This window comes from Canis lupus, chromosome 13, assembly GCF_011100685.1.
Source record: "Canis lupus familiaris isolate Mischka breed German Shepherd chromosome 13, alternate assembly UU_Cfam_GSD_1.0, whole genome shotgun sequence".
Lineage (NCBI taxonomy): Eukaryota > Metazoa > Chordata > Mammalia > Carnivora > Canidae > Canis > Canis lupus.
The window spans coordinates 16,478,582-16,495,984 of NC_049234.1; the positions used below are offsets into that span (position 1 = coordinate 16,478,582).

Sequence of the window (17,403 nt, forward strand, 5' to 3'; positions counted from 1 at the left end):
TTAAAAGGTTCCCCCTCCCTCAAAGTAGTACTGTTTTTCCAATTCTTCTCTCCCCACTTAGAAAATATGCTGTCAGCATGTTTCATCGTATAGAAAAGATAAACAAGTTCTAAATAAAATATATATACACAGAATGTATTTCATTTTCATACAAAATATGTTTTTTTGGATGAAACTTTTAAAAAAATTATCATGCCTGATTAATGACCTATCAACATGGGGACTGGTTGACCACTACCTATGGAAGTGAAAAAGTGGAGCAATGAGAAGCATGCCAAGCAATTCTAGGCCTGAGGATGAGGGCTGCCTGGGCAAGCTCACAAAGCCTGGACTTCTAGGGGCACTACTTTGGGAGCAATGAGGTAAAGAATTCACAGTAGGTGCCAGGGCCTCCGGGTCAGGAGTTAGGACAAGTAGCACTGGACTATATGTTGAAATGTGGCACCTCAGATGTAGCAGCAAAGGTGAGGGAGCCCCTAGCTCTGAGCTTGATGTAGCTTCTGGTCAAATCTGTTTTATCTTGTGGAGATAAATAGCATAAGCAAAACAAAAATAACAAGCTATATATACTACACGTAAAATCAAATAAGCAAGCAGTCAAGGTTGTTTTATTTTTATTTTATTATTAGCTAGAAAGACTTTTCAATACACAAATGTATTTCTTCCAAGGATTGCCCCAATGTGATCTCAAGAGTCCATGTTAACTCCTTTTCTGGAAACTTCCTTTTCTCAGTTGTTGTATTCCTGAAGAGCCTGGGCCATGAAGAGTTTGCCCAAGTTTTGGGCAGTGAACTCCTTGATGTTCTGGCAGTAAGTGTTAATCTGGCCTGTGCATTGGGGAAAGTGAGAAAGAAAGTCATAATGTTCCACAAATTACAAAATGACTTAGAACACTAGGGAAGCAAGAAAATCAGCATAATACAGAATCATCAAAATTTTGTTTTCAATCAGGAGTTTATAGGAATCAATTCTGTTTGTCCCCACCTTTATAATAAAGAACATAAGTTCTTCTGAAAAGAAGCTACCTTCCACTCTTGGTTACGTGAAGACTGAAGAAAAACTACAGTGGTTACATACACATTAGCTGTTCAGAAGGCAGTGACCATGGAGATCGGACACACGCTGTACTAAGACAAGTGGGAAAACAGCACGGACTCTCCTCAGCCAGGTACAAAGGAGATGCGAAATCACAGAACTACAAACGAAATGGCCCCACCTGACCCAGATGTGCACAAGTGCAGGAGTTGTCAGGCTGTGCTCTGAAAATATTAAGGTTTCCTTTTCTGATCCAAGACAGAGCAGAAACAGAGTCCCCATGAAGAAAGGGCTCCGTCACTGCTCTTTAAGTCTTAAAACTCATTATCTAATCTGATACAACATTCATGCAAGGTGTTTTATATATATAATACAACTCCGCCTGAACTGGATGTTAAGTAAGGAATGTGCCTCGGTTTCCCAAATTTAATTTATATGTGTTCTAGAAAGTTTTTAAAAATCTGGAATCTGACCCCACCCCCCCTACACACACTGAAAATGTATAAGCAGAACTGAGAAACTGTGGAATATCAGCTTTTCTTTAAGTAGGATTTTCACTCTAATAAATCTCTCACAGGCAACCGGCTGATTGAATCAAACAGTATTTAGCAACATTTATACAGAAATAAGGTTATTATAGATAAATAAGAGCAAAATCAAGTCCTGACATAGGACATAAGACTCCACCACTGAAAGGCAGTATTAAATGGTAGATACTCCCAAAGCACATCCAGAATTGCATTCCTGTTGCTACAATGTAAGGCAAAGTAAGGGAAATCCTTTTCCTGCAGTCAGAAAATCCAATTCAGTTCAAACACCCACATGCAGACGTGGGGCTAGGCTGGAACATGAAAAGCAAGCAGCTTGAGCTGAATGATCTTCTGCTTTGGAACGTAAACATTTTCCGCTGGTTTCTATGAAAGATGACTCAAATAAAATCTTTCCACTTTAGAAAGTTTATAATGCCATCTCAAAAATGTTTAGATAAACACAGAATGAAGAAGCACTGAAAGGACCTTAGAAATAACAAAGACTGACAAATTCTTAAATTTCAGAAATTATAGGTGCTAGATTCGAATTCATCATTCAACCATTTTAAATACACTAGCTTTTACGATGTATTTTTCAGTTTATAAATCTCTTCTTGTCTTCTGCTTCCTAAGGAAAAGAGAAAACTAGCCATGTTTGCACTGGCTAACAATACCTGCAATGAGTAGAGAATCCATCCTGGCAGGAGGCTGAGGTGGTTTGAAAAGTTTGGACAGATCCTCCTCAGGCAGTGGGGGTTCTCCCCGACTCTGGCGCTGCATATTCTCCTGCTGGCGACGCTGCTGATACTAAAATTCAGAGAAGAAATGATTTGGTTATTTTTCTCTACCCGAGGAGATAAAAAGCCTCCTCAGTTATGCAATCAGAAAAACCCCGTTGCCCTGAATTCCAAGCTCAGTTTTATAAATGGTAATCCATGGTAACTCCTCCTTCTAAGAAGCTAATAAATATGACAACAAAGAAAATTTCTTTATCGGAAACTCTTGTGTTACTCTGAGCTCTGAAGAGTCTATAACCATGGGATCCCTGGGTGGCGCAGCGGTTTGGCGCCTGCCTTTGGCCCGGGGCGCGATCCTGGAGGCTCTGGGATCGAATCCCACGTCGGGCTCCTGGTGCATGGAGCCTGCTTCTCCCTCTGCCTGTGTCTCTGCCTCTCTCTCTCTCTCTGTGTAACTATCATGAATAAATAAATAAAATCTTTAAAAAAAAAAAAAAAGAGTCTATAACCAATGACATGCAGAAAGCAAACTGGTTATGTGGCAAATGAGGGCTTAAAGGCAAAGAAGCTCATGATTAGTGAGTGAAGGGCAGTGTTTTTACCATTTAGGAAAATGGGGTAAATGACAGCATTATAAGTATGACTCATCTTAACTGTAGTAACAAAGTAATCAATCACCACACTGGGGAACTTTTTCAACTTTATCCCTACTGACCAAAACAACAATAATGCTGATGATGCTGATACTGTTAACATCATCACTATTGTTATTATAGTAAATACTTCTACTAATCAGCTGTGCTTTTAGCTCTATAGCTAAGAATGAATATTAGCTTCGATAATGTTTCAAAAACTGTCAAATTAGATTCCTAGAAATCTAAGAAGGTGGGCATACATCTAAAGGTATGTACAAACTTACTGAGAAAATCATAATCAAGAGATTAATACTTATGGGTTGCTCACAATAGCAGAGGGAAAATATCCCACATGCAGCCTTAGAAGGTCAGGTAATGAGAAACCAAGGTGGTAAAAAATTTAAGAAGGAGAATACCCTCCTTTTTGCAAAGATTTCTAAACTTATCACAGGGTTTGAGGGTAAAAGCCTGACAAATCTAAAAAGGGTACTGAATGGTGCTGGTACAAATGAACATCAAATGCAAAATTTTAAGACATGCTGGAAGTCTGGAAAACATCTATAAGATTGGTTCCAGAATCAAGTGTCTTGATACTCCAGGTTGCATCCTTTACCTATGGGAAGAATCAGCAGGAGAATGGAATTAAGCTAGGGTTTTTTTTTTTTTTTTGTCTTCCCCTGATCCTTTATAAGTTTTTTTTACCATTGCCATCTTTACCACTCATTTTCTTTTCGGTTAAAAAGTATATACTTTATAGATTCATATGTCTTTTAAATCCTCAGTGCAGCAGAAACAAAGTATTTCAAATTTTACTATATATGAATATTGATATTAAAACAATTTTTAAAAATATAAAATTCTCAGAGACATTTAAGTTGTAGTTGTGTTGAAAACTATAGTTAATACCTAATTTAACATATATTTTAATGAACACACAGTAATCATATACAAATGCTTTCACAGATGAACATTCTGGAATCAACTTATCTATGAATCAAATGCTATAAGAACACTGCAGAGCAATACAGTCTAAAAACAATATTCCAGGAACTGTGAAAATCATGTGACCGTCAAGCAACACGAATAAAGAAAAGGTTAAATGGCCACAGCAGTATATATGTGCATATGAGAATATTCAGATAATTCTGGGGTTTTTATCTGTATTATACTATCTATTTCACAGCAGTTGGTCTATTATTTCCTATCAAAATTGCTTGCTCTTAATCACAATTGCTCAGTTTTTCAAATGAACTGAAGATTGCTAACTATGCTGCAATGAGCCACTACCAAACCAATTATAGTTAGTAAAGAAATGAGCTGTGACACTCCAGAATCTCTTTTGCCTCTGATTTTCTCAATAAATGTATCTCTTATTTGCATAACACTGCCATCACAATCTGAGCTTAATACATCGGCTCTCTTTAAAACAGGTATTTTTAAGTACAACTTAGAAATAATATATGATAATAAATTAAATATGATGTAGAGTTACTAGCTAATAGTCAATGCTTTATCAAATATGATTTTGATCATTTTGAAGATAACTCTTGAAGCACCATACTTAGAAATGAATTGTGTTTGTCAAATTTTCCCATAACACTAACCTGATGTTTCTGCTGCTGTTGTTTACTCGTGTTCCTCATGTATGTGTTATATTTAACTATATCTTGGCTCATTTCATCCACTCTGTCCATCAGCAACTGTAGATTCTTCCCCAAATGATTGCTGAAAGGTAAATATACCGACATATCATACTTTAAAGCTATAGCTCTGCCACTGCTCTAAACACTCCTGAGATATTATATTGATCTGTCATTTGCCAAATGAATGAGAGCACACATATGCATGAAAGCAGGGGACAGGAAAGAATCTGAGTCAGCTTGTTATTAAACTTTCCATACTGAACCCACAACTGTAACCACCAGAGTATCTGATATAGCTCAGTTTCTTATTGTCAGAGCATACATATATCAGGGTAGGGGCTGTTAAACGTATCTAGCAGGTTATAATGTGTATTTTCTGAACAACCATGTTTAACTTAAGCTCAGTACTCCTGCACCTTTTTTCTTAGCACAACCCTCTCCCCAACTGTGCTCCAGAGCATTTAAATGAGGAGCCATGCAAAGGAAGGACCATGCCAACACACTAAGACTTCTGGTACATGGTTTCTCTATCTAGCAGGTTCTAAAAGAACAACAATAGCATTTATTCTGGAAAGCCAAGTGAAGAAAGAAGGCTCCTTTCTTCTTGCCCTTCCTAGAATCTGTAGTACAGTCATTCACACTTCTTTTCCTCTTCAGAAATTCCTATTACAATTCACTTACCAAAATCACCTTAGAAAATGATGCTCCTGGTTAGTACTCTGAACACCATATTCATTAATTTCTGCTTGCAACTATCTCCTACCAGAGTAAAGCCTGCTACTACATATATGTATTCTTAAAATAACTAGTTAACAAATAGTATTTGCTCATTCATTTCAAACAAGGACAAAGTACCTATTATGTTCTGACTTCAGTGTTAGCAAACAGAGAAACAATCATGAATGAGACATTCATGGTCTCTATCTTCACTGAGCTTACAAATGAGTGGGAGTGGGAAGGAGAAAAAAGACATACAGATGGTATGGTTGCCATATCTCTTTCCCTTCAGGAGAGAACAGGCTGAAAGCAAACGATCAGAAGGAATCAACCAAGCAACAAAGTATTTCAGGCAGAAGACAGCATCAGTGCCGAATGCCTGAGCAGGGCAAGAACTAGGCAGACAAAAGGAAGAGGTCTGGCATGTCTGGAGCACAGGGACAGGTTACAAAGGACAAGCACAGCTGGGAAGCCATTAGATGCACTACAAAATACACCAACCACAGTTAGCGTGAACGAGACTCCACAACTTCAACATAAATGGTGTCCTTGAGTTGTACATGGTTGCAATAGATTTTGCCATAAACTTTTAAATGACTGGGGCATCTGGGTGGCTCAGTGGTTGAGCATCTGTCTTTGGCTCAGGTCATGATCCTGGGGTCCTGGGATCGAGTCCCACACTGGGCTCCCTACAGGGAGCCTGCTCCTCTCTCTGCCTATGTCTCTGCCTCTCTCTGTGTGTCTCTCATGAATAAATAATATCCTTAAAAATTATTTTTTAAATTTTTAATGACCACTCTGGCTACTATGCAGAGAACAGACTGGAGAGTAGAAACCAGGAGATTAGTTAAGAGTTGATTGTGGAGTACGGGCAAGGATATAGAGAACCCAGAACACCCATACACTGTGGTGGGAATGAATTTACAATGGTACAACTACTATATGAAAAATAGTTTGGTGGTTTCTCAAAAAGTTAGGTTACCATACGACACGGCAATTCCACTTCTAGGTAGATATACCCAAGAGAACTGAAAACATTTGCTCACAAGACACCAGACATGTATGTTAAAAATTGTATTATTCATAATAGTCAAAAAGTGGAAAAAAAACAAATGTCATCAAAAGATGAATGGATAAATTGTGGTATGCCCATATAACAGAATACTATTACGTCATAAAAAGAATGAAGTCCTGATATATAAATAAAACTTAAAAACATTACACTAAGTAAAAGAAGCCAGATACAAAAGGCCTCTTGCTGTATGGTTCCATTTATATGAAATATTCAGAATAGGCAAATCCGTAGAAACAGAAAGTAATGAGTGGCTGCCAGGTTGTGGAGGAAGGACGGGTGACACTGTAAATATATTAAAAATCACAGAATTATACTCTTTAAAATGGTTAAGATGGTAGATTTTACATTATGTAAATTTTATCTCTACTTTATACTCATTTTCTTTCAAGATTTTATTTATTTATTCATGAGAGACACATGGGGGGGGGGGCGGGACACAGGCAGAGGGAGAAGCAGGCTCCATGCAGGGAGCCCAACGTGGGACTGGGACTTGATCTCGGGTCTCCAAGATCACATCCTGGGTTGAAGGCGGCGCTAAACCGCTGAGCCACCGCAGCTGCCCTTATCTCTACTTTAAACACTATACACACACACTCATACATACACAGAATTATTGTGGTATTACAGAGAAAACAGTGATGGCTTAGATGAGGATGGTAGCAGTAAGCATGGGAAAAATGGGCAGAAGTGAGAGAAATTAAGAGCGACTCCCAGTTTCCTGGCTTGAGCAGCTGAATGGTTGGCTATGGCATTTCAGAGAAGGGGCAGGTTTAGGAAGGAACAGACTGGGAATGTTGGGAATAAATTAAAGTAATCCAGTTACATTATGAATCCTAAACGGACTGTATCTGTAACCTGGAGAAAATTAGCAAGTTTTGGCTCCTTCTTAAATAGCAGAAAGAGCACAGAAAGGGGGGTGGGGGGCACACCACACATGTGCACGCATATGAATAAATGTAACCTCTAAGCCTAGGATTGGCTGTGTGTGTGTGTGTGTGTGTGTGTGAATAAATGTACCCTCAAATCCTAGGACTGGCAGCATCTACATAACCTTGGCCCAGTGACTTGGCCTAATGACTTAATCTTTTTTCAAAAGTTTCAGTTTTCTGAAAAAGTGCTTTTTTCCAGTTAAATTTTCATATTTTTCTTATTCCATTTAATTGCATTTTAATTTTGTGAATCATTTTTTTTTACTTTAAAATATTTCTTTTTCTTTGGAAATGAGATTAAGTATTTGTTTCTGTTTCCTTCTAATTTTTTAACAGCTTGATTTTAACTCACCTCTAATTAAGTGTCTGGGCCAATGTTGCAAGCTGAGCAATTAAAATGATTTTTTCTATCAAGCAGCTACTCAAATGTCCAGGTCCACTGAATGCATAGCCACACTGTGTTCCAAACTCCTTCAAGATTAAAATTTAACAATAATCTGTCCGCTAAATGTACTCTTTCAATAGCTACTACTGAGTATACATGAACTTTGCCAGTCACTCTACCAGCTACTGAAGCTATGTAAGACATTGCTAAACTCCACCTATGCTAGTGAGAAAACAGGAATGCAAACAGATAAACACAGCATAGTGGTGTCTTTGCTCTAACAGAATGGAAGCAGAAAAGATAGTTTGGTAGGACCAGATGAGACCTTCCAGATTATTTGACAGTCGAATTTTGAGTTTTTGAAGAGGATCTGGAGACAAGGAAAACAGGAAGGACACTGCAGCTACTGGGTGAAGGCAGTGTGTTCGGACACTCTGACATGAAAATCAGAATGCCTCTGAAGAAATGCCCAGAAGGGTGAGACTGGGAAGAAAGACAGCAGTGAAACTAAGGCAGACAACAGGCACAGCACAGTGACTTGGACGCCGGGACTAGAAGTTTGGATTCTATTCTAAGGCCAGTGGGGAACCAGTCAAAAAGTTAAGCAAAGGAGTAATATAATCATACAATTTGCATTTAGCAAGATCACTACAATGAAAGAGGAAAAGGTTAAAAGCGGGAAGTTAGGAGACTGCGAAAGTAATCAGGACTAGAAATAATGAGGCCCTGGCCAAAGGTAGCAAAAGACACAGAAATAAGATGAAATCACCCCAGGAATGTACACATGGGAAGACAGACCCTGAGGTACAATGATATTTAGGGATGAGCAAAGAGGTCTCACTGTGGAGAATGAGAAGGACCAGAGTTGTAGTTGCACAGACTCCAAAAAGAAAGGTTATTTCAGGAAGGAGTCATCAACACATTAAATGTTTGAGTGCCTACAACACCCAGTAGTAACACAGTGATAAAGTCACCCTTTGTGACTTTAGTGAGAGCTCTGACAACAGAGAAGAAAAGGAACACTAAGAAGTTTGACTATAAAAACAGGTGAATACAGGACGCTTGAGTGGCTGCTCAGTTAGCCACCCAACTCTTGATTTCCACTCAGGTCATGACCTCAGGGTTAGGAGATGGAGCCTTGCATGGGGGAGGAGTCTGCTTAAGACTTTCTCTCCTTCTCCCTCTGTTCCAACCCCCCACCCCATACTTACTTGTGCTCTCTTTCCAATAAATAAATCGATCTTAAAAAACAAACAGGTGACTATGAACCAAAAGATGAAAGGAAATGGATAATAACAGCATGAGGTCAAAAAGTGCTCTTTTTGTAACTTTGTTTTTTAAGATGAAGGAGATTTAAGTTTAAACATTCTTATTCTTGGGAGATGTATGTTCAAACAGGGGTTAAAAGTCATGTCAGCAATTCACTGTCACATGGTTCAGAAAAAAAAGCATGTACTTATGTGTATGGACAAAGAGCAGGTACAAATATGGCAAGATGGATCAGTGGTGAATCTAGGAAACGGTTTACGTGTGTTCATCAGCTCATTCTCTTTCAGTTTTTCTAAGGAGCTGAATATTTTCAATTTTTTTTAATGGGAAAAACAAGTCAAGAAAGCTAATAGAAAACCAGTACAGATAGCAACTGAAAATATGAGGAAAGAGTATAGAAGAATCAAGTTGGATCCCAAGAAGGCAGGATGGATGGGAATCGGACAGCCTTAAGGAAGGGGGAACCAACTCTCACTTCCCCAGTAGAAGATCTGAGACTCAGAGAGCTGGCAAGAAATGCTGTCATTACACAATTAGTTAGGGTGGTGGGTCAGAGATGGTAGTGATGGTGGTAGTGACATTGGAGAAAACCATAAAGTACAGTTACTGCCAGATACAGAGACAGAGCTATTATTTGTTTCCACACCTTAAATCCTAGAGACAGATTATACTGATTTTAGCAATGAGAAAGGTGCTACTAGAATAGACCTTCCCTCTCCACCAAAAAATGTCTTTGATATAAAGTACTATTATTATATATTGTTAGATATATCCAATTACTGAAAGAAGACAAGCACAGATATGTGGCCTTTAAGCATTTCCTAACATTTATATTACTACAATGTTTTTCAGAAATATATCCAATAAGAAACACTCAAAAATTTGCATGACAGATATTGAAGGACAAAAATAATTAAAAATAATACTTATTTCACAGATAACATTCACAGGGAATCGGGTCCATTACCAAGAACAACTTTATGGGGATCTTTTTAGTACCAATTCAACTAGAATACTGAACTAGGGAATTATTGCTAGGAGTTTCAGTAATATACCCTTTTCTTTTATTGTCAAGGAAACAAAGAACTGAAAAACAGCTCACTTAAACAGATGTGAAACCAAGACATGCAGTGAGAAGTCTGCTCTGGTTGCAGGATCAATTTATCCTTATCCTTAATGTATAATGCCCATCCTCAGTTTACTTGTTTAAAGGAGAAATAAAAACAGAATCATTTCTTCATGTGTGAAAAGCTGAAGACTTGGGTAGCAGATTTTTAAAAATTTTTAAAGGCTGTTATGAAAACAGCCATTGCTAGAACTTCCAACAAATACAATTAAAACTAAAAAAGAAAAAAAAATTAAATGAAAGGAAATGTAGTATGTTTTATTCACAGCCTAAAACAAATTTATCAAGTAAACCAAAAAAGTGGAATCCACATATGGGTTGTGAAAAGCAAGACCAAGCAAAATATTTGAGGAGCTGTTTGGACATGATTTCTGATATGGTTTCTCAGAAAAAATCTTATGGTGACTGGCCTGATTATCATCATGCTATTAAAGTTGGAAATTAAAATTTGAAGGGTGCCTGGGTGGCTCAGTCAGTTAAGCATCCAATTCTTGATTTCGGCTGAGGTCATGATCTCAGGGTCGTGAGATCAAGCTCCATGTTAGGCTCTGTACTCAATAGGGAGTCTGCTTGAGATTCTCTCTCTCACCCTCTCCCTCAAACCATCCCCCTGCTTGCATGCTCTCTCTCTAAAACAAATAAATCTTCAAAGAATTAAAATCGGAGATGTACAAAGGTTATATTTCATTCTTATAAAACAGTACTGTCAGTTTGGATGAATACAATAGCCGATTAGTATAGGCACTGCTCCAGGGTTGCTTGCCTTATTTTTTTCCTTCCAACAAGAACACAAATTTACCTTTTAAATAATTTCACACGAAAAAGAAGGGGCCCCTCTTTCAATTTCACTTAAAATACAGAAGATAAAAACTATAATAAAACATTTTTCTAGATCTTAGTTGCTATGGCAAACTGGGAACGTTTTCTTGGCTATTAAAAATGCTGTTTTGGGGCCAACTGGGTGGCTTAGTCCATTAAGTGTCTGCCTTCAGCTCGGGTCATGGTCCCAAGGTCCTGGGATCAGGCCCTCCCATTCCCTCTGTCCGCTCATGCTCTCTCTCTCAAATAAATAAATAAAATGTTTTAAATAAATTTTTTGAAAAATGCTATTTTGGACAAACAGACATTATGGACCAGCTCATTGGTAATTTAAAGCACAAAGAGGCTATATTTGTTTTGTATGCTCAATAAACTTGGAAAAGGTGAAGGCATAAATTATATAAGCAAACGCTTTCATGTAGTAAATTTAAAATTACTGTATAACTACATATACTTAATACATCAAATTGTAACCTTGCACACTAAAGAAATGTTCTTAGCGCAATGCTTTAAGTACAGGTGTGCTGAGTGTGTTTGCAAAAGCAATAAAGAAAAGTATGACCTTCTAAAAGAGACAAATTAAAGGACTATTATGAATATATGTTTGCAGTCAACAGTACACTCTTCAGTGCCAAATTAGCCTTGCAAGCTGGCTGCATTACTTAGCACTCCGTTCACCATGCAGTTTCCGTCTCCTTCCTCTGTACAGACTTTCTAGTGGCCCCTATGATGGATTCATGCAATAAAAAGTGGCACTTAAAGCACAGTCCTATCCACCCCAGAGCACAGAAAACAACACTGGGTTCTCTGGTCCTCCTGGGTTTACCCTAGTTGTCTTATAACAAAGAAGTACAAAGTCTGTAGATTCTTTTGTATAAGCTTCTATCTGGGATAAGAGAAACTTGATAAACAACTGTGCTTCTATTCCAAAGTGGTTGCTTAAGAAAACATACCTTGTTTCTTCCAGTCATTCAACAAATGCATACTGACTACCTACTACTCTATTTAATTTCATTCTACAGGTCTGCTGCTAGCATACTCCCACCACAAAACAATCACCAAGATCAAGCTTACAGGGGATTTCATAGGAGCTACCTATAGATGATTCTGCTTATATTTCTGTTAAGAGCAATAAATGATAGAAAAGAAACATTAATTCCATAAAGGAAATAATCTATTTGGAACACATCAGTCAGCACTTTACCAATACAATAAATAATATCTAGCAACTAGATAGCTAAACCAGTCACAATGGAGGAAGTTATGTCACCCCCATCTAAGATACCAAAAGCCAGGGTCAGATTCGGAAAATTCTAATTTTAGTTGAAAAGCCACATTGGAAATTCACTAAGAGTCTGCATCTGAACAAGGGCAAGTGCTACCAGTAAAACAAAGAAGCATTTGCATTTTTCACAGTTTTCCTCAGCATTATTGAACATCCAGACATAATACCATAATCCTCTAAGGACAGTGTACAATAAAGCTAAGCACCCCCTCCCCCAAAGAGCCCTCCCTCATGGGCATTTACCGTATCAAAGCAAAAATAATACAACAAAGGCATCAGAGGGTTCTTATAACAGTATTATTAGTATTCGAACACTGTTTATCAGTTTGGCCTTTTTCCTGAATTCTCAGCAGGGCTGGACAAATACTACGTGTCGTAATACAGGTCCTAAGAACCTCAAAATGTACTTGGGTAATTTTTTTCTTGGTCCATGAGTTAAATTCTAAGTGAAAGAATATTTTCACAGAAAGTGTTGTTGTTGTTTTTTTTTTTTTAAAGGACTTTTCATTAGACAGGGCCACTTACCTGCTAGCAAGACTGAGCAATTCATGTTTATCTGCTACAGCTGACTTCTTCTCAAGCTCCCACATTAGGACGTTGATCAGATGTGAGTTTTTAATTACAATCGGCACTTCTTCAAACATGTGCTCAAAGGTGATATTTCCCTTTTTCAATCTGTGAAGCGTGTTAAAAATACTTTAGTCTGGTGGTCAGAAGTAAGTGTTAAATTGACTATTTCATACATCTTTCCCTAATTACAGGCCCTCTCCAGGATCTCTGTTTCATTAGCACTCTTTTAAAAAGAGAGAAACTAGTTTTACAGAGTCAAGCTGAAGCTGAATGATATGAATAACATTGAAAACAATCCAAGTTTGAGCTATAAAGCCCCAAAAACAAGATTCTTGGCAGAAGAAACTAGTCTTTCTTTATAATCAGGTATCTTCAAAATTTCATTGATACTAAAATGTAAATGTCATGGGAAATTATGTTATATAACTTCTATCTAAAACATTTAAATAAATAGCTGGAAAAGAGAAATACTGCAGTTCTTGGAAAGTTCCATTTTAAAAGTCTACCAAACTAAAGAAATTAACAACTAGCAGAACACTCACAGTATATCTTATATACAATAGTTCAGAATACAGCAAGAAAATGGTTTCTCATAAGTTAGTTTTAACTACCATACCCAGGAGTTGTTCATGAGTTAGCTTTTAAAATTTTTTGCAACCTAATTTCTTAAAAAGCTATTGGAAAACTAGCAAAAACCTGTCCCAAAGCTGCTAACTTTAATAAGAAACCAAAATTCCCTTAATTAACAGAAAATGAAAGAATTCTAATTTTCAAAAAATTTTAACAAATATTCCAATGCCATTATGAAAAATCATAAAACAGCTTTACCAATTAATTCTGTGCATATCTAGCACCCATAAAATTTCCAAAATGCCACATTCCTTACTGATACCTTAAAATGTTTATGTCTTTCCCATCCCCACCTTCATGAAATAGGACCCAGAACATAAGACATATAGCTCACAATTATCCTGACACAGAGCTATGGCAGCCACTGGTCACTCATCCCATTCTCTCTCTTCAAATCCAGTAGCTATTTAATTCCCCCTCCAACTGAATTCATACACAGTGTGAACAACAGATGAGACATTCCATAAAGAACAGTTTAAACATGGAAAGGGAGAAATCAAGAGGCACTTGGCCATGCAAAACTCTTCTACAGTCCACATGGCAAAAGCATTGCCACACCACCACCACCAAGGATTCAATAAATGTGGCAAACTACAATCTTAAGAGGAAAACAGCCAATGCTTTACCATATGCCTCACAGGCCCCCAAACACTTACGCTTCAGGAGAAAAATCCTTCTCTTTACAAACTTCCATCAGTTTAGGAGTCAGTCTGTATGCTTTCAGCGAGAGGGACCCTTGGGCAGTTTTTATGGGATCTCAAATAAGGAAAAGAGAAAGAAATTACTAACACTTTTGTTACTGCCATTGCTTTGCTTGAATGACACTGGTTCTAGGCACACTATTACTAATCGTACAATCTTTGCAAAATGAAGATCAAAATAAATGATCAGAACTCAGTCTGAAGCAGATTCAAATCATATAGCAAATAGTTAAGTGAAAAAACATAGGAACCCTATCATCCTACTTGTAATAGGTAGAGTAACTTCCTCCCTAAGGTAAAAACAGAAGATTCAAAATGCAGTTATTTTTAAACCTATTCGTCTGCTTGATCCAGAAATCTTGGTGAAAATTAAACATCTCCTATGTTCTGTCCAGCTTATATTCATCTTGTATAATTAGAAGAAAAATATTAATGAATATTAAATATGAAAATACACCATGAAGTTGTGTAATTCAGTGGACTAATTTAAATGAATGGCCCTGTGAACAAAAGTTTATCCATCCTAGTAATCATTGTCCAATTTTTTTAGTTAAAAGAGATTCTAAAAATGACTAAAAAGTGCTATCACAAAAGTGTCTTTTTAGTTTCAGAGAAACTTATTTGGTCAAAACTAGCTGCTTACACACTCCATGAGTAAGGGAGCTTAGCACTTGCTGCATGATAACGGCTCCGGCATGCCAATATTCGCCTAAAACCTGTGTTAACATTCATGTTGTCTGAAACTTAACACAGTGAAACTTTTAGCAATAGGTGATAAAATGAAAACCAAAATAGATTGAAACAAGTGGAAAATTCATCAAGGTCTGATGATGCAATGTTTCCAGCCAATATAAGTACACTTTAACAACTTGTTCTTTACTGTAATCCAATTGTTAACATACTGAAACAATTTTGGGGCAGCTCATAAGATTGATCGTATTCATTAGTATTTTTTCTGACAGATACTCAGGACGTTACATTTACTTCTCAGCTGGAAACTATATGCAAGTCTGCCAGATATGGCAAACTGTGAGTGTTTGGGGAGGGGGAAGGCTATAAAGCTGTTAAATTGCCTACAGTTCTGATACAGCACAGAACATCTGGTCTGGAGAGCTTGAGGAAACACCATTAAATAGGCCGAAAAGAAAAAAATCTTTGTGCTAAGAAACAGTCCAGGTTTTGTACGCTGCTGTCAGAGGTATAAAAAAACTTGGCACACTGTGTTATGATTGGTCAGTCACGTACAGAGCCAGACACTCTAGCAATTGGGGTTTGTTAGACATCTGGTCTAGTTCCACCAGCCCCTTCAAATGAGGGAGGGGAGATGGAGGAATAAAAATGAAGCAGCTACTCCAGCATTCCAAAATGTACACATCAGGGCTCTGATAGCAAGAAAAATAAACAGAAAGAAGGAAACCCTGTCTAGACTTAGCTGCTGCTGAGGCTGCTGCAGAAACAGGGTTGGTATTTACTTGAGAAGGCCTGCCAGGCTGCTCTTAGAGGCAAAAAGACAGAAAGCAAAAATAGTAGTAATAACATTAAGGGAAGAAAAGAATAATAAAGGAAACTCCTACTAACCGTAAATGAGAACGACAGATTCTTCAATGGCATGCTGGTAACTGAACTGAGAATCCAGGAGTGCTCGGGTGACGAACGAGCCATAGTACGTGGACTGATACCAGCCCACGTGGAGGTGATCAATGTTGACATGGCGAAGGCTGCGCATCATTTCCATCTGATACTGGACTAGATGACAGGGACAGAGGAGTAAAAGAAAAACTAATGATGCTACAAATAGTAAAAACAAGATTTTTTTGAAATGAATTTTTACACAACCATTTATTAGCTAAAGGGCACAGGTTTCCAGGTTTAAAATTCAATCAGTTCACATATAACAAAAACGAATTTAAGCTTTCAAATCATTTCAAATCACTGAAGCTTTCCTTTTTTCAATAATGAAACGACCTACTGTAGAAAACTTACTAAGAACACATTAATGCCTTGTTCTAAACAAGAAATTATTTATTAAATGTAGTTTTCACTCATTTCTTAAAACTCTTAAAAATAGTAATAAATCTTTAAGAAAAAGATTTGTGTATTTGCTAAACTGGTTGGTTTTTTAAGATATTCATTTGAATTAGTAAAGTGAGAATACTTATCAAAGTCTCTTTCAACTCAGCTTTTAGAACTGAGAGGTTAAAATCATCAAGAGAATGAATAGGGAAACAATTAACTACCATATTATTTAAATATGAACAGAATACAAGCTGTAGCTGATTTAAAATATAAGAATTCATTTTTGCCTTCATCTGGTGCCCCCTGCTGCATATGCTAAATTTTAAAAATAATTCTTTTTTTATTTGTATGTTCTTCTGTGTTAAGTAACAGATATTAATTTTTCATCAGTTATATGTTAATCACCATGTATAGAATGAAAAGGCTGAAAGGCTACACTTTCATCAAATTAATGACTATAATGTATAACATTAACTTAAAGCAATATTTCTAGAATAGGTGCGAACTGAGACCATAACAAGTAAAAGATTTTAAGAAGCAATAAAGCCCAATAATGAGTAGCAAGTATGTAATACAGGAGAAAATTTTATAGTCAACATAATATCCAAGCTATTTCTATTATAATGAATGTACAGCTATGTGGAATAAATATATTTGCTTAACTCGGAATCTTACCATTTCATTTTTAAAACTCTCGATCAGGTTTTAGCAAAAGTAAAATGATATGCCTGTGAATTCCTTGGTTATAGCACTACGGTTTTATAAAACAAACAAGATTCAGGATCATGAAGTAAAAAAGAACCTCCCTCAGATGTCACAATCTTATTTTTCAACATTTGTTACTAGGCAAAGAAATTATAAATCTGCTATTCCAAGGAAGGTTATAATTCTCATGATAAAATATGGCAGCCAACTTTTTAACTATTCAAGAATTGAGTTTTTTAGTTTTTCTTTTATATACAAATATGATGGCCTCAAGAAGAAGTGATATAAAATTAATATGATAATCGTATATCAACCACCTTTTACTTAAATTTTTGTCTCTCCAGCACCTAACAGACCTCCTTCCCTTTAACAGATTCATACACACCAACCACAAAAATATGATATAGAACCATTGCTATGGTCTCTTTCTGCTTTAAAATTCCCTCTTTTAAAGTAAAATCACTCTTTTGTCTAATGGAATTTAATCAAATTTAATGCACACAAAGTTCCAATATCACAAGTATAACAGGAGTCAGACTAAATTTACTATTCATTTTAAAGGAGTAGGGAAGAGATGGGGAGAGATTACCAAGCAA

General features: G+C 36.9%; 1 protein-coding gene across 1 annotated transcript in view; it reads right to left on the reverse strand.

Annotated features, from left to right (window-relative positions):
• Positions 1-597: 597 nt before the first annotated feature.
• EIF3H (eukaryotic translation initiation factor 3 subunit H) overlaps positions 598-17,403 on the reverse strand; it is a 95,894-nt gene continuing 79,088 nt past the window's right edge. The window contains exons 3-8 of the mRNA XM_038555376.1: positions 15,665-15,832; positions 14,042-14,141; positions 12,711-12,860; positions 4,542-4,662; positions 2,240-2,372; positions 598-827 (exon numbers count right to left, since the gene is read on the reverse strand). Coding sequence (XP_038411304.1) covers positions 730-827; positions 2,240-2,372; positions 4,542-4,662; positions 12,711-12,860; positions 14,042-14,141; positions 15,665-15,832 — 770 coding nt within the window. The 3' untranslated portion in view covers positions 598-729. The remainder of the gene's footprint in view (positions 828-2,239; positions 2,373-4,541; positions 4,663-12,710; positions 12,861-14,041; positions 14,142-15,664; positions 15,833-17,403) is intronic.